The 24623-nt window shown below is 49.1% G+C and overlaps 1 protein-coding gene across 4 annotated transcripts; it reads right to left on the reverse strand.

The window, feature by feature from the left end:
* Nucleotides 1-5735: 5735 nt before the first annotated feature.
* CES3 (carboxylesterase 3) lies at nt 5736-20554 on the reverse strand. Of its 4 annotated transcripts, none has more exons than XM_081513263.1 (14): nt 20473-20554; nt 19186-19390; nt 18940-19078; nt 18656-18789; nt 18043-18196; nt 17831-17935; nt 16868-16965; nt 16743-16749; nt 16369-16506; nt 9323-9403; nt 7909-8056; nt 6726-6875; nt 6495-6573; nt 5736-6383 (listed from the first exon to the last, which is right to left on the reverse strand). In XM_081513263.1, the coding sequence occupies exons 1-14, from the start codon at nt 20552-20554 to the stop codon at nt 6188-6190; spliced, it is 1716 nt and encodes a 571-aa protein (XP_081369389.1). In that variant the 3' UTR covers nt 5736-6187. The 4 variants fall into 4 exon arrangements, with proteins under 4 accessions (XP_081369389.1, XP_081369388.1, XP_081369391.1 ...); XM_081513264.1 differs by having other exon boundaries at nt 6188-6383; nt 6495-6564; XM_081513262.1 differs by lacking the exon at nt 16743-16749 and having other exon boundaries at nt 16864-16965.
* Between the last annotated feature and the right edge of the window lie 4069 nt (nt 20555-24623).

Raw genomic sequence — 24623 nt, forward strand, 5'->3', positions numbered from 1 at the left:
TATAGTCTTGTTGACAACAGCCTCACCCCAGTAAGACTGTAGGGGATGGGTGAAGAAGGATGTTACATCTACAGAATATGATTTATGCTACACGGTCAGTAATATCATATTCCGTAAGACTCTAGAGTAGCTGATGATTTAGCACTGGTTATGAGCTAGGCTACTGGGCTTGAATCCCAACATTGACACTTATAAGCTGTGTGACTCTTCTGGACTCCAGTTTCTCCATCTGTAAATTCTGCATGATAATAATACTTACCAAGTTGTAGTGAGGGTTAAATGTGTTCATGTAGGTAAAGCACTTCAAACAGGGAAAACCCATTTTCAGCTGTCATCATTAGTCCTTGGGGAAAGGCTGATATGGTTTAATAACTTGAAAAAGGTAGAATCTGAAATTGTATATTGAATATGACCATGGAAAGTATATACCAATATACTCCAAAGATGTCTAAAGTAACAGGAAGGATTGATGCCAAAATGGTGTCTGTGGTTGGCTCTGAGTTGCAGAGTCATCAGTGACCTTGATTTTTTTTTCCTTTAAATTTTCTGTAGTTTCTATGTTTTCTTTAGCCAGCATTATGGAGAATTCACCATCACTGTGGGATTTAAAGAGTCAGGTATGGGAGAGAACAGGGAAGGCAAGATCAGGGAAGTACGGGTTACCAGCAGCTTCATCTGGCCTGGGCCACGTTTCTCTTTCTGGATCATATTCCCCTTCACATTAGTTCACGCTGCCGGCCTCCCCTGTGGTCCATGCATGGCCACATCAATGGGAGTACGGAGCCTGGTTTGGGGGAAGTGACAGAGCCACTTGTTTCTGCTTCCCAGGCTCTGACAAGGTTAGTTTATCTGTTTGTACTAAGCATGTGTTACTGAAAGGAAGGGCCAAGCTGGGAGGTGGAGGGGAGTGTGAGTGTGGAGGACAAGGGAAGTGGGTGGTGGAAAAGGCAGATAAGACTGGGAGTCCACCTGCCAGGCAGGCCTGGAGGCCAGTCACGTGTAGAATCCCCAGTCCAGCTGTGCGGCAACTTGGCCAGCTCTGTGTGGGCCTTAAGGACCGGTCCTGCCAACAGCTGGCTCCATTCGCGCCACCTCTCCCTGGGGAAGAAACAACCTTTCACCTGGGCCATATGGGTGGGAGTAACCCCAGGCCAGGCTTCTTGAGTAGAGCACCCTGGACTCATGTGGGTACCATCCAATGCCCACATGGGGCACAGGGAACATTGAGTAAGTCGCTGGGTCAGTCAGGTGGCCCTGGGAAAACATTATCTTAGGGGTAAGAACCTGAGATTCTGACATGTAATGCTAGGTGATCTTCTCCTGGGTCACCCAGTACCCTCTGTTTTTCTGAGAGAAAACTGAGGCTCTATCAAAAGACAGGGAAGCCTGGTGTGCTGCAGTCCATGGGGTCGCAAAGAGTCAGACACGACTGAGTGGCTGAACTGAACTGAAATGAGGCTCCATCCGGTCCACGACTGGGCTTCACAGATGCATGACAAGTGGGGTGGAGTGTCCTTAGGGGCCAGATCACAGGATGAAGCCAAGCTCCTGATAAGAGAAGCAGCCTGTGTCTGGAGCTCTGCAGGCCCAGTCAGTGTGGTGTGGTCATCTTTCATCTCTGTACTGCCTGAACTATTGCAAAACTCCCCACTCTGGGCCTTACTTGCTGACAGTGCTAGCTATTGGAATCCCAGTTCCTCTGCCTACATCACCCCTTAGACCCTGACTCCGGCAGCTGGAAAGCTCACTGTAGGCATGAGAGCACAGTCTGGAGGGAGGCCAACTGGTAGGAGTCCTGGCTCTGTCCTCACTCTCTGTGTGGCCTCAGGCCAGGTGCTTCCCGTCTCTGATCCTCAGTTTCTTCCTCTGTAAAGCAGGGATCCACTCAGGACCCCAGAGGATGGCCCAAAGGTCCTATAAGACTACTCAGGACCCCAGAGGATGGTTCAGAGCCTTGATGGAGAGAAAGGATGTGAGTGAACTTGAGCACAGAGGGAAGCTCAGCAAGGCTCCCTGGGGGGGGGGGGGGGCGTGTGAGGCCGGGCTCTCTGATTGCCTGGTGTCCTGGGCCCTGGTCAAGACCTCCAGAGTCAGAAGAGTCAGCTCAGGGACAGTAGGGAGGGGCAAGGCCACCTCAGGAGAGGCTCCAGTGGGCAACGCCATCTCAAGACATGAGGAACCTGGGCTGATGGGAAAGGTAGCCCAAGGGCTGGGGCAGAGGGAGGAGGGATGTGTGGATGCCACTATTCTCTAGTAACAGAGCTGGTGTTCCTCTGCCAAGTAGCTTCTTGTTTTTGGAATGGTTTTCCCAGGGCCTGGGCAAGCTGGGCTGGGAACTGGGGTCCAGGGGGACTGGAGGGCATACATCTAAAATCCAAAAGGAAGGACTGCAGGTAAAGTGGAGGAGGGGCTTGTATGACAGCTTTCCTGAGACCCTCAGGGAGGATCATTCAGAACATCATAGAGCTCCACCTGCCACCTCTTCTAGGCAGACACAGGCCCAAGAGTTATTTCAAAGTGAAAAAGCCTCATACTAACATTATGATGGCACCCCTAATGTCCCCCAGTTCTTCTATCTTTGAACTGTGGTTGAGGGAGCCATATGATTTTTTCAGACAGTGCAATTGAAGTGTGTGTCCACACCTACACCAGGGGGCAATTGTTGAGCACTTGGTGTGTGTCAGGCACTATTCCAGGCACTTTACAACTAACTATAACTCAGTCCTCATAGCAGATCCATGAAGGAGGAAAATACTATCATTACCCCCATTTTACAGATGGGAAAACTAAGGAATAGAAAAACTAAATAACTTGCTCATACATATCTAGTAAATTGCTGAGCTGTATTGGAACCCTATTAGTGAGGGTATGGGTGTGGATGTGTGTGTGTGACTGGCGCTGGATATGAACACACTTGTCTGCATCTACTGGGAGTATCTACCAATCTCTTATCGGGTGGCTGGGTCCAGGTGTGCACATTTGATCCTGCAGTACCCCCTGGTGCTCACACACTCACACTGCTCACTGGGTCCTTCCCATCACCCTGCCTTGGGGAGGTTCCCTTGGTCCACCAGTCCCTTCCCTGCAGGGCCTGGTCCTTCTGAATTTGTGGGTGCCCCTGGCTTGTTCCCTTCACTCTGGGTCCTAGGGCTGGACCATCAGTGGATGGAGGATGCGCTGCCAGCAGGGGAGGGCAGTTCCATGAGTAGTGGCCCAGGGAAGTGAGAGAAGAGAGGCAAGAAGACTGGAATCCTAGGAGCACCCCCTTGTCTGGCACTGCCTCCCCCTCAACCCCAAGCCACTGGGACTGTGCCAAGCCATTCCTCTCCCTCCCATGGACAGAATACCCTAGAAGTTGGGGGAAGGAGGAGAAGGGGGAAAGTTGACCTGGGACATGGTCTGACGCCTCACCAGCAGGCTTGCCCACCCTCCTCGGAGCTTTCTGGCAATGGTGACACCGAAGCTGGTATGTGTCCCCCCCAGCCCGCAATTCCCCACAGCTGCCAGGTGTGGTGTGCCCTCCAGCCTGGAGGAAGAGGCCTGTTGTAACTCCAGCATGGTCTAAACCAACCCCTTGATTCCCAACCCAGGCAACCCCTCATCCTCCAGGAGTCTTCCTTCTCTCATCTTCTTGTCCCCTCAATTACCACGTCAGCCTGTCACTGCTAAATCTAGAGCCCACCAGTGCCTTCTGTCCCACCCTGGAAGCCCGCACTGGCCCCCTTCTTGCTCTCCCTGTCCCCTCTCTCATCACCACCCCCAACCTGTTCATGTCATCCCCCCACCCCCCAGATTAAACCTTTCCCAGGCTCTCTGTCACCCTCTAGTCCAGGCTCCCAGTCCAGCCTGCAAGGCTGCTCCCAGTCTGGTCTTTGCCGGCCTCTCCAGATGTACAGAACTGTGTTTTCTCAGCACATCTCAACCTCCAGGCCTTTATTCCTGCTGTTCCATCTGCCAGGAACACCCTCCTCCCTGCTGCCATCACTCAAGCCTACCCGCCTGGCCTGAGTCACTTCTGCTGGTCCTTCCAGTGTCAGCCTAGATGTCCTGCCTTCCCTGTCCCCCAAGTCAGGCCGGTCTATGCCTCCATGTTCCTACAGCCCTTTGTGTCTCCAGTAACACACAGTGGAATTGGAGCCTGTTTACCTGTCAGCCTCTCTTATCAGCTTGTGGGGACAAGGGGATGAGAACAGAAGGCCTTCCATGCTGTGTAAAGAGCTTGAACTTGCCTCAAGGGCGGCAGGGAGCTTCAGAGTAGCCGAGCAGCACGACTTGGAACCTCTCTGGTTTATAACTCTTTTCTGCCCCAAATGGACTTCCCAAAGCAGAACTTCCCAGGTGGTGAAAGTGGCAAAGAATCTGCCTGCCAATGCAGGAGACACAAGAGACATGGGTTTGATCCTTGGGTCGGGAAGATCCCCTGCAGGAGGGCATGGAAACCCACTCCAATATTCTTGCCTGGAGAACCCCATGGACAAAGGAGCATGGAGAGCTACAGCCCATGGGGTTACAAAGAGTTGGACACGATTAAAACAGCTTAGCATGCATGCACAAAACAGAATTGGTCTCAATTGCAAGTAGTTTTCATTCATTCAGCAGCAGCCAGGAACTTATTCTGACTGAGGAAGGGAGTATGTGGGACCAGAGTTGGTGGGAAGAGATAGTGGGGGGAGGGGAAGTCATTGTGTTTGAATTAAAATCCAAATGTCTCAAGGGAAGGGTATATTGATCCTCAAAAACAAACAAAAGAAAGAAATGTGTGCCCCACTCAAAAACCTCTGGCTGCTTTTCACCTGTTGTTGCCTGAGAGGGCAGACCTTGTCTTCTCTCTGCGACAGCAGCCTGAATGATGCACTAGTCCAGACACCCACCCTCAGCCTGTTCTCCCTGTCCTTGTGGTGCTCCGAGAACTGTGCAACCCCAGAAGTCAGTCTCCCCAGCTGGAAGGAGAGGAAAGAGCCCAGGCAGGCCATAAGCGGGTGAGGTACTAGGGCTGGGAAGCTTGCATCTCATGTCCAAGGGTCAGGGCCCTGGCCCTGCTGGACTCTGCTCTGTCTTGTGCAAGGGCCAAGACTGGGCAGCATGGACAAAGGGACCTCCCCCAGCCCTAGTCAGAGGCCTCTGAGATCAGTTGTCGGCTGGATCCCCTGAGGCCTCAGGACCCATCCTCTCCAACCCCAGGTCTCTGCCACCAGAGTCCACCCACCTTTCTGATCACATTTGTCCAGAACTAAGCTGAGCTTTGATGCCTAAAGGGCCTGGGTTCACATGCAACAGTCCCCATCCTCATACTTTCTCAGTCTCTCACTCAGCAAGCATCCTTTGACCCCATGTCCTCCCTGATCCTGGTATGGGAGATGCAGAGTGGGGTCAGGCTGATTTCCACTCTCAGAGAGCTTCTGAGAGGGGAAGAGGAATACTGGCACCAACAGTGCCAGCCTAGAGTGGGACACAATGTCATGCACAGAGCCCAGGCCAGGCCCAGAGAAGGCAGGGAAGACTTTCCAGAGGAGGATCCTCTGGGGAGCTTGAGGTATGTATGGGCTGGAACTTTCCATGGAGCAAGTGAGAAGATGGAGAAGTTTGGGCAAAATCCCCCTAGATGAGAAGCAGGCAACATTTCACAGGAGTCACGGAGAGACGTCCCCGACATTTTCAGCATCAGGGACTGGTTTTGTAGAAATTTTTTTCATCAAATGGGGAGGGGGGAACGGTTTCAGGATGAGTCAAGTGCATTACGTTTATTGTGTACTTTATTTCTATTATTATGACATCAGCCCCACCTCAGATCATCAGGCATTAGATCTTGGAGGTTGGGGACCCCTGCTTTAAGAGACATGACTGCCCATCAGCCTGAGCAGTCTCTTAGCAGTGAGAGAGGGCTTCCTAGATGGCACTAGAGGTAAAGAACCCGCCTCCTCATGCAGGAGATGTAAGAGACCCAGGTTCAATCCTTGGGTCAGGAAGATCCCCTGGAGGAAGGCATGGGAACCTGCTCCAGTATTTTTGCCTGGAGAATCCCATGGACAGAGGAGCCTGGCAGGCTATAGTCCGTGGGGGCTGCAAAAGAGTCAGACACGACTGAAGTGATTTAGCACATAGCACAGCAGGGAGAGAAGGAGGCTGCCCGCCTGGGATGTGGCCATTCCTAGGGCTGAGCTCCAGCCCGCAAGGCCCAGGGCCTGCCTCAGAGCTCCTCCTGGGCCTTCCTGCCCTTCTGCTTCTGCTGCCACTGCCCGAACTTGGTGGGAAGCATCTCTGCCCAGAGCTGCATTCGGGCCTCCCTTGGCTTCTGGTTGACCCGTGGCACTAGGCTGATTTCCAGGTATTCCTCTGAATGGTTGAATGGGGGCCAAAGAGGCAGCCCCTTGCCATTGGGGTCCCTGGGTGGGAGGAATGAATGAATGAAGACCAAGGCCTCCTGTATTGCTCCAAGACAGGCAGATCTAAGTAGTCCTAGGCCCAAAGCCATGCAGGCCTGTTTGCTTACTCACCCTGTCCGGGCAAAGTTGGTCCACTGAGCCATCATGGTGAGGCTCAGTTGCTGCTCCTCCTCCATGGCTTCTGGAAAGGCTGTGGGAAGAACAGACTTGGATCAGGGTCAGGTAGGTCCTGAAGGAGACTCCAGGGTCCCTTATGCTGACCTGAGACCTCTGTTTCTGCAAGCCCCATTCCTCCCCTGGTGGAGCCAGAAACCCAAGGATCACTGGTCCATCCATCCTCACCCAACATGGAGCTCTCGTCTGTGAGGAAAGGACCCCCGAACATGAAGGTCAACTCAGCCCCATGATCAGCCCGCACCCAGGCTGGCTTGATCTTCGCAAAAGAACTGGGTCGATGCTGGAACTCATAGAAAAAGATGGAGACCCCAGAATCTGTGGAGAGAGGGCTGGATGAGAGATGGCCACCCACAGCCTGATCAGGCACTATCTTTGCTAAGCCAGGCTCATCATTACACCAATACCAGCGATAATAATGATGATGACAAAACGATGAGCAGCAAGCCTTTACTGAGTACTTGCTAGATGTTCAGCACCAGTCCATGTGCTTTAATGTGTCATTGTTCAGTTCATCCTCATAATAACCTATGGATTAGGTCATTATGCATTATGATTGCCATTTTATTTTTTTTAATTTTTATTTATTTGGCGGCACTGAATCTCGCTGTGGCACGTAGGATCGTTAGTTCCCCCCGACCAGGGATTGGACCCAGGTCCCCTGCATTGGGAGCCTGGAATCTTAGCCACTGGACCATCAGGGAAGCCCTTATTATAGCCATTTTAGAAATGAGAAAACCAAGCACAGAAGGGTTATGGATCTGCCCAAGGGGTCACAAAGACAGGAACCCGGGACTGTTCTAGGACTGTGTTAAGGTTTAGCCACAACAGGGGTCCGCAATCTCCAGGATTGAATGCCTGATGATCTGAGGTGGAGCTGATGTCATAATAAATAGAAATAAAGTGCACAGTAAACGTAATGTGCTTGAGTCATCCTGAAACCATCCCCCTCCCACTCCTGGTCTGTGGAAAAATTGTCTTCCATGAAAACAGTCCCTGGCGCCAAAAAGGTTGGGGACTGCTGAGCCATGAGGCTTGGAGGAAGCAAGACTTTTCTCCCAGGAGGAGGGCTGAAAGCAGAAAAAATCACTCATGAATCAGTTGAATCCCAGAGAACTGGTGATAAGCCCTGCTGGGCGACCTCTGACAGGTCACTGCACCTCTCTGTGCCTTGGTTTTCTCCTCTGCAGAGTGTCCTGCCAGAGTCACCTCTAATTGCTGTGACACTGCATCCCAGAGAGGAAGGGGTGAGTGGGGGAAGCAGTGGGGCGTGAGGCCGTGTCACCTGTGATAGCTCAGGTCCTGGGCTCGAGTGGGAAGGGTGGGACAGGTTAGACAGTGATAGGCTTACCTTGGAAGTCTCTCACAAATTGCAACATGGGTAAGATTATGATAATGTCACTTATCAATTCCTGGAAGGCTTCTCGTTTGGCTTGTCCATCTGAGCTGCTGCCTAGGTATTCCTTTATGATGGTGGGCATCACCTCAGGGGGCATATCCTGGGGCGAGAGGCCTTGTCAGATCCCACAGCCATGGCAGACCCTTCCAAGAAGTTCTGCATCCTCCTGTCTGGCCTTTTTCATGTCCCAGGTGGCTCCTGTGCCACCTGCCTTCCTTGGGAGTTCTAGATGATGTCTTGGTGGGAAGAGGTCAAGTCTGGAGTTAAATGCTAGCTCTGCAATCGTTGCTTGGCTGTGTGACCTCAGACAGGTTGCTGAACCTCTCTGAAAGTCAGTTCCTCCCTGTAAGGTGGTTTGGCAGCCTATGTGAATCACAGAGTTCTGGCCTAGAGCAGGCACTCAGTTGAAATTAACTAGGAAGTTAGTGGAAGAATGAATCATGGGACTTCCCCACAGCTCCAGAGAGCAGTGATGAGGTTGTGTGAATGAGGAGGGATCTAGGGAGTCTCAAAGGAAGGAAATGTACATCAGTTGAGCACCTCCCTGGATACCAGCTCCCTGGGAGACTCTTCCAATACAGCATCCAGTATCTTTCTTAAACAGCTCACATGGGTGGGAAGTAGCATCCCTATTTATGAGTGAAGAAATGGAAGGCTAACTGTGGACAAGTAGCCAGGGTCAGGATTTGACCCCAGGTCCACCTGGTTTTCTGGCATCCCAGGAGGTGCTAGTGGTAAAGAACCTGCCTGCCAATTCAGGAGACTTAAGAGATGAGAATTCAATTCCTGGGTCAGGAAGATACCCTGGAGGAGGGCATGGCACCCACTCCAGTATTCTTGCCTGGAGAATTCCGGGGACAGAGGAGCCTGGCAGACTATAGTCCACAGGGTTGCAAAGAGTCGGACACAACTGAAGTGACTTAGCATGCATGCACCACCTGGTTTCTTAAGCTCTGGGATCAGATGACTGGAGCAAGCTCTGCCTCTGCCCTTTACCCACCACGAGGCCTTGAGCCTCAGTTTCCTCATCTGTAACATGAGGGTAATGAAAGTCCCTGCTTCACAAGGTTGTAATGAGGATTGGAGGATATGAATGCCTGTCCTAGTGCTCAGCACAGCACAGTTCCTGGCAGAGTGTGTGCTCATTACGGGTAGTCTGTGATGAAAATGATGTGGTGATGATGGTGGTGATCTTCCTTTGAGAACCATGTTGTGTCATGTCCAGGGGGATTCCTAGACAGAACTAAAATCCAACAGTTGCCCCCTAGGCTTGGTGGCAGGTAGATAGCTGGGTGTTGGAGGGTAGGGGGTAGAGACTGTGTTGGGTTCAGCCCCACTGGACTATCCTTTCCTGCCTTTTTCTCACCATACTAGTCAAGAAGGGCCTCAGGATGGCCAGCATGTCCTCTAGGCTCAGTTGATCCATCTTATCCAGGAGACCCCAGCCCTGTGGAGACACCAAGGCCCTCTCAGTGCAGCCTCATTACAGCTCATGCCCTCACCCTCACCTTCCCAGCCCGCTCCCAGCTTGGAGCAGGCCAGTGTTCACAGCCCTGTGACCATGAGCTCATTATGGAGCGGAGTGTGGCCAAACCCACTAGCCTGAAGACCTCCCTAGAAATAAACTTCTAATTTGGGAGGGAGGAAAAGCACCAAATATAACAAGTAAGTGGTTAACAGCAGTCTCGGAATTTGTTCAATATTTTCATAGAATACCATCAAGACCCCCAGGTCCTGTAGCAGGGGTTACAAAGAAAGTTAAAATGTCTTTAAAATTGAATGTTGACTTTAGGAACTTCTCCGGTGGTCTGGTGACTAAGACTCTGTGCTTCCCATGCAGGGGGCCTGGGTTCGATCCCTGGTCAGGGAACCCACATGCTGCAACTAAGAATTCGCATGGTGCAACTAAGACCTGACACAGCCAAATAAATAATAAAAATTAAAAAAAATATTTTAAAAAATGTTGGCTTTGCATGTTACAGTTTTAAAAGCTCAATCTCTGGTTCAAATCCCAGCTCCGCTACTTACTATGTGCATACCATGAACCAGTTCCTTAAACTCTCTATGTCACAGTTTCTTAATCTGTAAGTGAGTAACAGTCGCTCAGTCATGTCTGACTCTTTGCGATCCCATGGACTGTACAAGTCCATGGAATTCTTCAGGCCAGAATACTGGACTGGGTAGCCTTTCCCTTCTCTAGGGGATCTTCCCAACCCAGGGATCGAACCCAGGTCTCCTGCATTTCAGGCAAATTCTTTACCAGCTGAGCCACAAGGAAGCCCAAGAATACTGAGCTATGAGGGAAGCCCCTCTTAATCTATAAAAGGAGTGACAATATCTTGCCTCATGGGATTGTTGTGAGGACTGGGTTAATGCATAAAAGCCCTGACAGAGTAAGCAAGATAGAAAGGTTAGTTATTAAAGTTATTTTCATGGCTCCTAGACTCTTGGCCAATCTTTGTAGCAGCAGAAACAAAAAATTCACAGATGAATAAACACAAAAACTGTATACCAAAGGGGAGATGTTAATCTTCACTAGGAATTAAGGTACTAAACTAAAGGCCACGGAAGCTAAAGTAGCAAAACTTTTTAAACGGTTGTTCTACAAGATCAATATACCAATTGCTTCTATACACTGGCAATGAACAGTTTGAAGGTGACATGAAGAAAACAATTCCATTTACAATAGCATTGAAAAGAATAAAATACTTAGGAATAAATTTAATAAGGGAAGTACAAGACTGTACATTAAAAACTAGAAGACATAATTGAGAGAAATTAAAGAAGACTTAACTAAATGGGAAGATGTTCCATGTTCACGGATTGGAAGACTTAATATTGTTAAAATGACAATACTTCCCAAATTGAACTAGAGAGTCAGTGTGATCCCAATCAGAATGTCAGTTGCTTTTTTTCTCTTTTCAGAAATGGACAAGCCGACCACAATTCACGTGGGAATGCAAGGGACTCAGAATAGCTAAACAATTATTACGGACTGATTGTGTCTCCACATAAAAATATGTGGAGTCATAATCCTCAGTACCTCAGAATGTGATCTTATGTAAAGATGAGGCCATTAGTCAAATTCAGATGATTACAGAGGTAATCATTAGGGTGGGCTCTAGTCTAGTATCAGCTTCCCTGATGGTTCAGTGGGTAAAGAATCTGCCTGCAATGCAGGAGACACAAGAGACACATGTTCAATCCCTGAGTAAGGAAAATCCCCTGGAGAAGGAAATGGCAACCTACTCCAGTATTCTTTCCTGGGAAATCCCATGGACAGAGGAGCCTGGTGGGCTACAGTCCATGCAGCCACAAAGAGTCAGATGCAACTGAGCACAGAGCACTGTCTAGAAGTCTAGTGTCCTTGTAAAAGGGGGAAATTTGGACACAGAGATAGATGGGTCAGAGGGAAAGCAACATGAAGCCAGAGGGAGAATGCCATCTATAAGCCAAAGAATACATGAGGCCAATGGAAACATTAAAAAGAGGTATAGATTCTCTCTCACAACACTCAGAAGGAACCAACCTTGCTAACATCTTGATTTCAGACTTGTAGCCTCTAGGACTGTGAGACACCTAATGTCCATTGTTTAAGCCGCTCAGATTGTGGTTCTTTGTTATGGCAATTCTGACAAAATAATATAGCAACCTTGAAAAAGAAGAACAGAGTTGAGGAATTCACACTTCCCAATTTTAAAACTTACTATAATACTGCTGTAATCAAGATACTATGGCAGTGGCATACGGATAAATTAATGGAGTAGAATTCAAAGTCCAGAAATAAACTCCTTCATTCATGACCAACTGATTTTCAATAAGGGCACCAAGACAGTTCAATAAGAAAAGAATAGTTTTTTTCAACAGATCATGCAGGGACAAGAAGATATCACATGCAAAAGAGCCCTTAGCTCACACCATATACAAAAATTAACTTGAAATGAATCTAGACCTAAATATAACAGCTAAAACTATAAAATTCTGAGAAGTAATCATAGAGGTAAATCTTTATGATCTTGGATTTAGCAATCATTTCCTAGGTATGACAAAAAAAAGGGCAAGAAACAAAAGAACAGATAAACTTCATCAAAAATTTTTTTTTAATTGTGTTGCAAAGGATACTGTCAACAACGTGAAAATACAATCCACAGAATGGGAAAAATATTTGAAAATCATATATCTGGTAAGGGACATCTATCTGGAATATATGAAAAAATTTACAACTCAACAATAAAAAGACAAATAATTCAGTTTTAAAATGGGCAAAACAGAAGACAGTTCTCCAAAAGAAATATCAAAATGGCCAATAAGCACATGAAAAGATATTCACCATTTTAGTCACTAGGGAAGTGCAACTCAAAACCACAATGAGATACCACTTCACACCCACTGGGATGACTACAATCAAAACAAAAAATATTAACAAGCATTGGCAAGGACGTGGAGTAATTGAAATCCTTACACACTGCTGATGGGAATATAAAATGGTGCAGCTACTTTGGAAAATAGTTCAGCAGTTCCTGAAATGATTAAGCATAGATTTACTCCATGACCCAGTGATTCCATCCCTGAGTATATAACCAAGAGCAATTAAGGCATATGTTTGCACAAAAACTGGTACACGAACGTTCATAGTAGGGGAATCCATAGGAGGCAAAAAGGTGGAAACAACCCAACTGTCTATCAACTGATGAATGGATAAACAAATGTGGTATATCCATACACTGAACTATTCAGCCATAAGAAAGAGGGAAGTACTGATATCCACTACAACACAGATGGCCCTTGAAAACATATTAGGTGAAAGAAGTCAGACACAAAACCCCACATATTGTATAATTCTGTTATATGAGAATCACATATTATATGATTCTGTTATATGTCCAGAAGAGGCAAATCCATAGATTTGACAGAAAGTAGATCAGAGACAGAAAGTAGATTCGTGGTTGCCAAGTGCTGGGGTGGGGGGCATGGGGAGGGCTGGGAAGTGACAGCTAAATGGGTATGGGATTCTTTCTGCGTGATGGTGAAGCAAATGTTCTGGAATAAGATATGGTGATGGCTGCACAGCTTTGTGACTGTACTAAGAACCACTGAATTGTACACTTTAAAGAGATAAGTTTTATGCTATGTAAATTATATTTTTCAAAAGTTGACATTTAAAAAATTGTGCTCTGCAAATTCTGGTAAGGTTGCAAGAAAGCCTGTAGGCTCCAGGGACTTCACTGGTGGTCAAGTGGTTAGGACTCTGTGCTTCCACTGCAAGGGGCGTGGGTTTGATTCCTAGTCGGGGAACTAAGATCCCGCAAGGCTCACAGGAGTCAAACAAAATGAAACAAAACCAAACAAAAAACCTGTAGACATTCCTGGTGGCAGTTCGAATCAGTGGAGTACTTTCAGAAAGTGCTGTACCAATAGCAACATGTAAGAAGTGGAGAGGTTTCCATTAGGCATACAGATTACTTTCCATGGCTAAAGCTTTCACCGTGGATACTTCGTAAACATCTAGTAAACATCTAAACATCTTAGTAAACATCTAGTAAACATCTGAAAATGTTATGGTTGTGCTTCTATGGAGAGTGAAGGGAACGCTTGCACTAGTGATGGGGTGAGCAGCCCTCTGAATCACCAGCTCTGAGAAATATCTTTAGCCACAAAGTCCTGGGCACAGCGTTCCACACCAAACAGATTTGCCCGTGTCTTGGGAGCCAGCGAAGTCAGCTCTCTTTCACTGTTAACACTCACAACTCAAAGTTGCAAGTGTGGGGGCAAGGCTGCCTACCAGAGTCCAGGGCACTGTTTCCCCTTAACACTCTTCTGCTACCACACACACACACACACACACACACACACACACACACACACCTGGACTGTAAACTCCTACAAACTTCAGTGAGTATCAACATTGCTTAAGGCTTTCATCTAACAAGCACCCAAAGGTCCCCCTGGGGATTAAATCAAAGGAAATTAGTCAGAGGACAAAAGCTGTGGACATGAAGATGTTCACTTCAATATTAGCTTCAGTGATTAAAATGAGAAGCTGCCAAAGTGATGAAATGAAGGAAGATTATGAGATGACCCTTTCTTTGTGGAAGGTTTTGCAGGCATTAAATTCATTAATTGTGAAGATGGGCGGAAGAGTGAGAATGAAATATGAGAAGATGCTTAGAAGCAAGGTATGATGGTGACACTCTGTGTGGGGTATTCTGTGCACCTGAAAAGGACTGGGAGGCACGTGGGCCGTGATATCTTCCAGTGACTTGACATTGTCAGAAACCTGGGAATCTCGGGTGGTTGGTTTCTCAGGTACAGAGTCACACAAACTAATCTCATAGAGCCTGATTTATAAACCAGACACCAAGGCAGGAATATGCCATGGATGAGTACTGCCTAGAAAGTACAAAAATGTGGTCCCTAAGAAGGAAATATTTGCTTTGAGGAAATGAAACTGGGTAACCTTGAGCAGAGCTCCAAGAATAGCAAGGAGAGATAAGAAAGCCTTTCTCAGCGATCAGTGCAAAGAAATAGGGGAAAACAATAGAATGGAAAAGACTAAGGATCTCTTCAAGAAAATTAGAGATACCAAGGGAACATTTCATGCAAAGACGGGCTCAATAAAGTTCAGAAATGGTATGGACCTGACAGAAGCAGAAGATATTAAGAAGAGGTGGCAAGAATACACAGAAGATCTGTACAAAAAAGATCTTCACGACCCAGTTAATCACGATGGTGTGATCACTCGCCTAGAGCCAGACATCCTGGAAGGTGAAGTCAAGTGGGCCTTAGGAAGCATCACTATGAACAAAGCTAGTGGAGGTGATGGAATTCCAGTTGAACTATTTCAAATCCTGAAAGATGATGCTGTGAAAGTGCTGCACTCAATATGTCAGCAAATCTGGAAAACTCAGCAGTGGCCACAGGACTGGAAAAGGTCAGTTTTCATTCCAATCCCAAAGAAAGGCAATGCCAAAGAATGCTCAAGCTACCACACAAGTGCACTCATCTCACACGCTAGCAAAGTAATACTCAAAATTCCCCAAGCCAGGCTTCAGCAATACGTGAACCGTGAACTTCCAGATGTTCAAGCTGGTTTTAGAAAAGGCAGAGGAACCAGAGATCAAATTGCCAACATCCGCTGGATCATCGAAAAAGCAAGAGAGTTCCAGAAAAACATCTATTTCTGCTTTATTGACTATGTCAAAGCCTTTGACTGTGTGGATCACAATAAACTATGGAAAATTCTGAAAGAGATGGGAATACCAGACCACCTGACCTGCCTCTTGAGAAACCTGTATGCAGGTCAGGAAGCAACAATTAGAACTGGACATGGAACAACAGACTCGTTCCAAAGAGGAAAAGGAGTATATCAAGGCTGTATATTGTCACCCTGCTTATTTAACTTATATGCAGAGTACATCGTGAGAAACGCTGGGCTGGAGGAACCACAAGCTGGAATCAAGATTGCCAGAAGAAATATCAATAACCTCAGATATGCAGATGACACCACCCTTATGGCAGAAAGTGAAGAGGAACTAAAGAGCCTCCTGATGAAAGTGAAAGAGGAGAGTGAAAAAGTTGGCTTAAAGCTCAACATTCAGAAAACTAAGATCATAGCATCTGGTCCTTTCACTTCATGGCAAATAGATGGAGAAACAGTGGAAACAGTGGCCGACTTTATTTTTCTGGGCTCCAAAATCACTGCAGATGGTGACTGCAGCCATGAAATTAAAAGACACTTACTTCTTGGAAGGAAGGAGTTATGACCAACCCAGACAGCATATTAAAAAGCAGAGACATTACTTTGCTGACAAAGGTCCGTCTAGTCAAGGCTATGGTTTTACCAGTAGTCATGTATGGATGTGAGAGTTGGACTATAAAGAAAGCTGAGCACCAAAGAATTGATGCTTTTGAACTGTGGTGTTGGAGAAGACTCTTGAGAGTCCCTTAGACTGCAAGGAGATCCAACCAGTCCATCCTAAAGGAGATCAGTCTTGGGTGTTCATTTGAAGGTCTGATGTTGAAGCTGAAACTCCAATATTTTGGCCACCTGATGCGAAGAACTGACTCATTGGAAAAGACCCTGATGCTGGGTAAGATTGAGGGCAAGAGGAGAAGGGGACGACAGAGGATGAGATGGTTGGATGGCATCACTGACTCAATGGAACTGAGTTTGGGTGGGCTCCAGGAGTTGGTGTTGGACAGGGAGGCCTGGCATGCTGCAGCTCATGGGGTTGCAAAGAGTTGGACACGACTGAGCGACTGAACTGAACTGAACTGACAAGTCCCTTGAAGCTCTCAGCCTCTGATTTCTCACCTATGAGATAGAAGGGTCTGAGCTCACAGCACATGGAGATGATGTCAGGGTGGGAGAGAACCACCTGGGGCAGGGAGGGCCTTGAAGGGCACACTCACCCTGGGGATGAGCCAGCCAAACTCGTGGTTGTTGACACCGAAGAGAAAGGGCACAGAGTGGAACTGCCTCTCTCTCAGGAGCTCCTCAGGGCTCTTGGGAAAGAAGGTGCCATCAATGTTGTGCGAAGCTATTTTATTCTGTTGGAGAAAGCAAGGCAGAGACCCTTCCAGTCAGGCCTTCAACAGATGGGACCCTAGAGATCCCTTGGCTGCCTGCCTGGGTGGCTGAGCCTTAAGGAGAAGAGAGGGGATGAGATCACCAAGGTGAGAAGACTGGAGGGAGTTGGGAGACCGGGCCCGTGATGCTTCTAAGCCGTCTTCTTTGCTAGAAGACTCTCAGGACTGGGGTGGCCCCCCTCTTCATGTCCCCAGACCCTTAGCCTCCTGGGTAGCTGCCTTACCCCACACTGCTGATTGCCCCTCTGCTCCTGCAGGCACTGGACAGAATCCCCTCTGTGTCACAGCCCACTGCCGTTCCCTAAGAAGTGAGCATACCGACTTGTAGGCGAGGATCATCTCCTCGCTTGTCTTTTGCCGAAGGCACTGCACCATCTCAGCCGAGGAGTCAGAGTTGCAGGCTAAGGAGTCTGCGAGGGTCTGGGGACAGAAAAAAGTGTCTTGACTCCCTCTCACTCATCAGTGCCCACTTCCAGCCCTCTGCCTCCCACAGAGAGGACAAATTTGTAGGAGAACAGGGGCAATGATGTAAGAGACAGGACCTTGACACTGGCCAGAGATCTGCCACCAACTCAGATAAGCCTTCCTTGCCCACCAGCTTGGGTGGTCCTCAGGCACCCCATGTGTCCCCCATTACGTCATTACTGTCATTATCTGTGTGTGTGTGTCTGGGTCCCCTCTACCCCTATGAGAACAGTGTCATTATCTAATTAACTCTAGTCCCAGAGTCAGCGGTTTTGTGGAGTAAGGGGTGATGCTAGTTGTAAAGATCTTGTCTGCCAGCGCAGGAGATGTAAGAGATGTGGGTTGGATCCCTAAGTCTGGGAAGAGCCCCTGGAGGAGGGTACGGAAACCCACTCCAATATTCTTGCCTGGAGACTCCCATGGACAGAGGAGCCTGGTGGGATACAGTCCATGGGGTCACAAAGGGTTGGACACAACTGAAGTGATTAAGTACGCAGGCACGCAAGGAAAGGAGAGAGGGTTTAGGTGGGGAGGGAGTCCTATGCGCGCTACTCTGGCAGGGAGGGGACCATGGTTGGTGCTGAGGCTGGAGCAGGATCAGGTAGCCCGTGAGGCTGGAGGGATGGCTTCCGGGACCATGTCACACCATGAGAGCTCTGGTGGTTTTCCCTGAGTTCTCACTGGTCGTGTGCTTCCTTCAGCCTAGTGTGTCCCTCTCTGCCAGCAAGGAGCTGGCTACTGGTAATACCTCCACCCTGGGACTCCAAGAGCAAGCATAGGGCAGGTGTACATGGGGTGAGAGAGTGAAAGAAATGCAGACCTGAGCCAGGAGCCAGGGGTCAGGATCCAGTAACCCCGGTACGGTGATGATTCCACTCTGTGCTATAGCTCTGTGGAACAGCCCTGCAGCCAGCGGGGACAGGACCTGGGGGCAATGTGGAGGACAGACGGCTGTCAGAAGAGGGCAGAAGATCTGGGAAGTCTGGGACCACAGGAGACACCGTTGCTGGCTCCCTCCATGGGGTGACTCACCAGGGCAGAGACGACAGAGGCCCCGGCGGATTCACCAAAGATGGTGACAGAGTTGAAGTCACCCCCAAAGGGGGTGATGTTCCCCTGCACCCAGCGCAGAGCAGCCACGACGTCGAGGAAGCCCCAGTTGCCAGGAGCGTGCTTGTCCCCAGTGCTGGTGGTTGGGTGGGGCAGTGGTTAGGGCTGCCTGGATCCCCTGACAGATCTTCCTCAGCCTCTGAAGTTTTGCTCTAAATCAGCCCCTGGGATGCCAGACCTTCTCTTGCTCCTCAATCTGGCCTGGCTATGAGCGACACCCAGTATCCAGATGCCCAGTATGTGGGATGGGTGGGCCTGGCTGGGCAACCCGCCCGCTCTGTCTCTCCAGCAGCTTCTGGAATGTGTTGTTCCTTGACCCTACAAACCCTGTTGACCCACAGGCCAGGAGCCAAAGTCTTGTGTCCAAAGGCCCAAGTCCCACTGTCAAACCCTGGCTTTGGCTGAGCCCCTCCCCCAAGGGGGTGGAGCCTCATCTGACTCTTCTCTGCCCAGCATCCTGCTTGCCTGGGATCCCTTCAAGCCCTGGACCCTCACCCTGTGCAGTTACTGCCCTCCGCCAGGCCTGCTGCCTCACCTGAAAAAGCCAAGGAAGCCCAGGCGGTACTGGACTGTGACCACGACTACGTCCCCGTAGGCAGCCAGGGCGGACCCGTCGTGGGAGGTGGCGGTGCCAGTCACGAGAGAGCCCCCATGGAACCACACCATGACCTGCAGAGACGGCCGTGGTCAGTGATCCCGGCTGCCCACTGACTGGCTCAGGGCATTCTGGGGGCTCCTGGAGCGCTTTCGGGGTGGCGGTGGGGAGGGGTCAGGCCTGGCCGCGCTGTCTGGGTGGACAGAGCCCTCTGGGCAGCTCACTGGCCTTCCTGCCCCCGAGGGGGCCTCAGCCGGGCTGTAGATGTTGAGAATCAGGCAGTCCTCCGAAATGGGGAAAGTCTGGTGCTTTCCATCTAGCGTAAACCTGCTGTTATTCATTCTCTCCCGATCCTGCGGGCACCTGCGGTGGAGGAGGAGATGCCCGAGGGCCAGTGGGTCAGCCCCACCAGCCCGGGCAGCTGGACCCCTGCCACCTGCCTGCCTGCCCACCTCCGCGGGGCTACTCACATGGCGTGGGCCATGCTGGCATCTCGCACGCCCTCCCAAGACTTCGCTGGGCGCGGGGCCGAGAACCGGTGGGGCCCCAGGGGCGGCTGGGTGAATGGGATGCCCAAGAAGACGTTCACAAGACGGTCTGTGCCCTTCACGCCCACCTGCCGGCCTCGCAAACGGCCCAGGGGCGTGTCCACTTCAGGCTGAGTGACCCCCGGCCCTGAGGGCAGGACAGAGGGGCTGTGGGTGAGTGTGCATGGGGTGGCAGATGGACCCACTAGTCTACTCTCTGAGCACCTCCTCTGCCAGGCCAGGTTCTGAGCACTCTGATGAGCTGCCCCAGCCTGCCTGTGAAACGGGTCCTGTGACTACCCCACCCAAATCCTCTCCCCACCTCTCTCCTCCAGGTCAAGTCAGTTCCCCCTAGCGAACAAGCTAAACCCCCCTGAGACCCACAGACTTGCCAGGAGGGCAGTGGGTGGTGGGCTTGGGCCGGCCACTTGCCCTCTCTTAACTCTCACCTGCTGAATAAGGTGTGACAACCTTATCTTTTTGTTTTTTCTGTTCTGATATTTTGATTCCGGCTCGCTGGCCCTGCCCTCCCAGGGCTAGCCAGTTCTTAAAGATGGTAAACAACTCACTGAGACATGTGTCCTTCACAGTCCATCCAGAGGCCATGCCCCTGGCCACCTCTGGGCACCCTCGTACTCCTGGCAACTAACCACCTGCCCTAATCAATGCAAGGCCAGGTCATCTAGGGATAGCCCCATGCCCCAGAACCTACTGAAACCATTCCAATGAGCTAACCCAGACCTGCTCTGCCTGTCTCTCCTGTTCCTCCCACAGGAAATAACAATGAAAGCTCTTATCCACACCCCTCCCCACCCTGCTCATTTTCTCTGCCTCCTGAGGGACCCCTGCTTCCCTGAGTGGCCCTGTTTCTAGGGAATGGCAAGTAAACTTTCTTTCTCATGATAATCATCTCTATGTCTGTGTCTTACTGATTAAATGAAATCCTAGGAACTCTTAAAAACATGACAAATCACACCTAAAAATGGTAAATTTTACGTTTTGCATATTTTATCATAATAAAAAAAGAGGGGGTTAGCATTACCTGGACAGTTGTCCCTGCCAAGAGAGGATGTTCAACACTTGGCATTCCAGCGAACAACAGAACAGAGGGCTCCTTCTCTGAGCAGGCTGCCCACCTTCCCTGTCCCTACCCCACTCTTGCCCCATCCTCCAACTCCTCCCACCAACCCAGAAGCTCCCACCTCTGCAGGCCCTGCAGGTGTGTCTTACCAGTGGCTGTAGCAGAGAATGCCAGGAGCAGACAGGCCACCCAGACTAGGACCCAGGACTCGGTTCTTACCACTGTGCCCATGCTTCTTACTCACACTCAACTGTGGGCAGAAGTGGTGGAAGGTGGAACAATGTCCCTGCCCTTTGGCACAGCCAATCTCTAAAGGGTTGTTGGGAAAGCCTCAGCAGACCACCCCCACCTGACGGGTGGCTAGTCCAAAGATCCAGAGTCTAGCACCCAGGTTGGGGGAGGAGGGAGGTGGGGCTGGGAGAGCAGCCCTGCCAGCAGGAGCCATGGTGATATGACAGCCCTAGGCAAGGGAAGGTGCTCTGCAACCCTGGGTTCAAGTTCCAGCTCTCCTGATACCAAGGCTTCCAGGACACTTTGTACACTCACCTCAAGACACACATATCACCTACTTGAGGGAGTAGTGGACATGACCCTGGTGCCAGTCCTGCTCTGAGTGAGCCAGCTCACCAGGGTGAGGGCCACTGTCTGGTCCTACCTGCTGGAGGGACACCTGAGCTCTGCCGCAGGGTAGAGGGAACTGGGGTTGATGCCGTCTTTAAAAAAAAAAAAAAAGGTATTTATTTATTTTTGGCTGCATCAGGTCTTTGTTGTGCAAGCAAGATCTCCTGGCTCAGGAGTTGGGGCGGTCAGGCTTAGATCCCTGGAGGCATGTGGGATCTTAGTTCCCCCACCAGGGACTGAACCCTCGTCTCCACATAGGAAGGCAGACTCTTAACCACTGGACCACCAGGAAGTCCCTTTTTTTTTTCTTTTTAAATCGAGTCTTCCCTTGTAGCTCAGTCGGTAAAGAATCTGCCTGCAAGGCAGGAGACCCGGGTTTGATTCCTGGGTTGGGAAAATACCCTGGAGAAAGAAATGGCGCAGGCAGGAGACCAGGGTTTGATTCCTGGGTTGGGAAAATACCCTGGAGAAAGAAATGGCAACCCACTCCGCTATTCTTGCCTGGAGAATCCCAAAGACAGAGGAGCCTAGCAGGCTACAGTTTATGGGGTCTCAAGAGTCAGACACAACTTAGCGACTAAACCACCACCAAAAATTCACATTACAATGAACCATTATAAAGTATACAATTCAGTGGCATTTAGTGTATTTGCAATTTCGTGCAATCTCTCTAGTCACAAAATTCTTTCATTACCCCAGCAATATACCCTAGCCATTAAACAGTCACTCTGCATTCCTGCCCCTACTCCCTCACCTTCCATGCCAATACTCCCATCCCCTGATGAGCTGATAACCATTAATCTGCTCTCTGACTCCATAGATTTACCTATTCTGGATGTATCACATTAAAGCAATCATATGATATGTGACCTTTAGTGTCTGGCTTCTCTCCCTCAGCAGGATGTTTTGGAGTTTCATCTAAGTTGTAGCACTTATCAGTACTTACTTTTTATGGTCAAATAATATTTCACTGTGGGTGCACCAAAATTTTTTCTATCCTTTCATTCATTGAACGACACTTGGGTTGTTTCCTCCTTTTGACTCTTATGAATTACACTGTTGTAAACATTTGTTCATGAGTTCCTGTGTGGTCCTATGTTTTCGTTTCTCTTGGCTGTAGAGCTAGGAATAGAACTGTTGGTCATATGGTAATTCTGTGTTTAATGTTTTGAAAAACAGACAAGCTCTTTTCCATGGTGGTTGGATGATGCCTTGAGCCTGAGCAGCCCTGCTAAGGGGCCTGTGGTCTGAGGATACCCAGGGTGCATGTTGGGGATAACTCTTAGGTAGGCTGACCCTCTGGAAGGAGCCTCACGTGACAGCGGTGGAGGCAGGGCACTACCCTCCACAGGACCTGAGACTCCTGGGTAGGGATGATGGAGGAAATGGGGCAGGAAGACTCCTTGTAACAATTCAAATCCTATACTCCACACCCAGGGAAGACATGACTTCAGAGCCAGACCTCCTGCACTGAGATCCTGGCTCTCCCAGGTGGCAGCTGTGTGACCTAATGCAAGTTACTTCACAGTTCCAGGCCTAGTTTTGTCATCCATTAAACAGTGATGATAAGAGGAGCCACTTCACAGGGTTAAAGTGAGGGTACAGTGAGAAAACACGAGGTATGAAACCAGAGGCAAGGGGAACCTGTTGTTGTGTCAGAACAGGATGTCTGGCTCTCTGCTGGCTTGGGAGACCCCCCACCCCATGGGCCCCAGTGTCAGGAACATGACTGGCTGGGAGTGAAAGGTGGGCGGATGGGTGGAGAGTACAATGCACTGGCAAATATTTGCTAATTCAAACAGCTGAATGTGCTGTTCATTGAGGGACAGGGTGAGGGTCATGCCTGGACTGGAAGCCAGATCCTCTCCTAGAGCTCCAGCTCACATCTAAAGTTGGAGAGCCTGAGGATCAAACTTCTCTCCTGCCAGAAACAACCAGGGCAGCTTCCTGAATTCTCTTTGTAAGTTTCCCTGGTGGGGCCATTCTCTCTTCCAGAATCCCAGGTACATGCACGGGCTCATGAGAGAGAGACTGAGAAAGAGGAAGGGGGGTGATGGAGGGAGGTAACCAGCCACAATGAGATACCACTACACATCCATTAAATTAATTGAACGTAAAAGACTGATAAGACGAGGTGCTGGATCTGGAGTAATTGGAACTCACATATATGGCTGATGGGTATGCAAAAATAGTATAGTCAGGTTGGAAGACAGTTTTGATATTTTCTTTCAAAGTTAAGCATACACTTTCCATATGACGCAGTGAATCCACTGTTAGCTATTTGCATGCGTGCTAAGTTGCTTCAGTCGTGTCTCTTTGCAACCCTATGGACCAGACTATAGCCCTCCAAGCTCCTCTCTCCATGGGATTCTCCAGGCAAGAATACGGGAGTGGGTTACCATGCTCTCCTCCAGGAATTGAACCTGTGTCTCTTATGTCTCCTGCAGTGATAGGCAGGTTCTTTATTGCTAGGGCCACCTGGGAAGCCCTAGTGACTTACTATTTGTGAAATGAAAGCATATGTTCACACAAGGACTTCTCTGAAAATGTTCATAGCGACTTTATTAAAAATAGCCTAAAAATGCTCAGTCACTTCAGTCATGTTCGATTCTTTGGGACCCCATGGACTGTAGCCCACCAGGCTCTTCTGTCCATGAGATTCTCCAGGCAAGAACACTGGAGTGGGTTGCCATTTCCTTCTCCAGAGGATCTTCCTGACACAGGGATGGAACCCATGTCTCTTATGTCTCCTGCATTGGCAGGTGGGTTATTTACCACTAGCGCCACATGGGAAAAAATAGAAATAACTCAAATGTCCATCAGTAGATGAATGGGTAAAATGTGGCATGTCATATATGGAATCCTTTCAGCAAGAAAAGAGAAAAACTACTGGTTGAATCTCAAAAACATTATGCTAAGAGACAGAAGCTGGTAAAAAAAAAAAAAAAACCAATTTATATGAAATTTTTAAAAAGGCAACCTATAACAACAGAAAGCAAGTTAGTAGTTGTGTGGAACCAGGTTCGGGGCAGTGTGAGGGTGCACAAAGGAACTTTTCTGAGCAATGGATGCATCCTAAAACTTGATGTGATGGTGATTGTATGTCTTATACATTTATCCAAATTTATAAAACTGTACACCCATTTCACATCTAAAATGGGCGAATTTGTATGTGAATTATTCCACAATAAAGCTGTTCAAAAAATCAGTTTACCTAAAACTAGTCCTGGGAGTCCACTTTTGCGAAGTATACTGTGCATATGCAGGACTGAAAAACATGGAGGCATGGATGCCAACAGATGCTTTGAGGATGCTGGGGAAGCATTAGAACCAGGCAGTGTTCATTATAATGGGCTTCCCTAGTGGCTCAGTGGTAAAGAATCTGCCTGCCAATGCAGGATGTGCGGGTTCAATCCCTAGGTTGGGAAGATTCCCTGGAGAAGAAAATGGCAACCCACTCCAGTATTCTTGCCTGGGAAATCCCATGGATAGAGGAGCCTGGGGGGGCTACAGTCCATGGGGTTGCAAAGAGTCAAACAAGACTTAGCAATTAACTAACAACAACAACAAAACAAAGCCTTCATTAGAAGGAGGTCTCCTTCCTCATCCAGTTGGTCATCTCAAACTCAAGGGTGTACTTGTGTGCCATCTGGTGTCCAGAGTGGGCAATGCATGAATC

Source organism: Giraffa tippelskirchi, chromosome 7, assembly GCF_054371585.1.
Source record: "Giraffa tippelskirchi isolate mGirTip1 chromosome 7, T2T-mGirTip1v1.2.pri, whole genome shotgun sequence".
Classification (NCBI taxonomy): domain Eukaryota; kingdom Metazoa; phylum Chordata; class Mammalia; order Artiodactyla; family Giraffidae; genus Giraffa; species Giraffa tippelskirchi.

Coding starts and splice junctions, on each gene's coding strand:
- CES3 (XM_081513263.1), bottom strand. CDS start 20,554: ATGGGCACAGTGGTAAGAACCGAGTCCTGGGTCCTAGTCTGGGTGGCC. Junction 16,966..17,830: donor ACCCCTGGCTCCTGGCTCAG/GTCTGCATTTCT, acceptor TTCTGTCCCCAG/ACCCTCGCAGACTCCTTAGC. Junction 6,384..6,494: donor ACCAACTTTGCCCGGACAGG/GTGAGTAAGCAA, acceptor CCTCCCACCCAG/GGACCCCAATGGCAAGGGGC.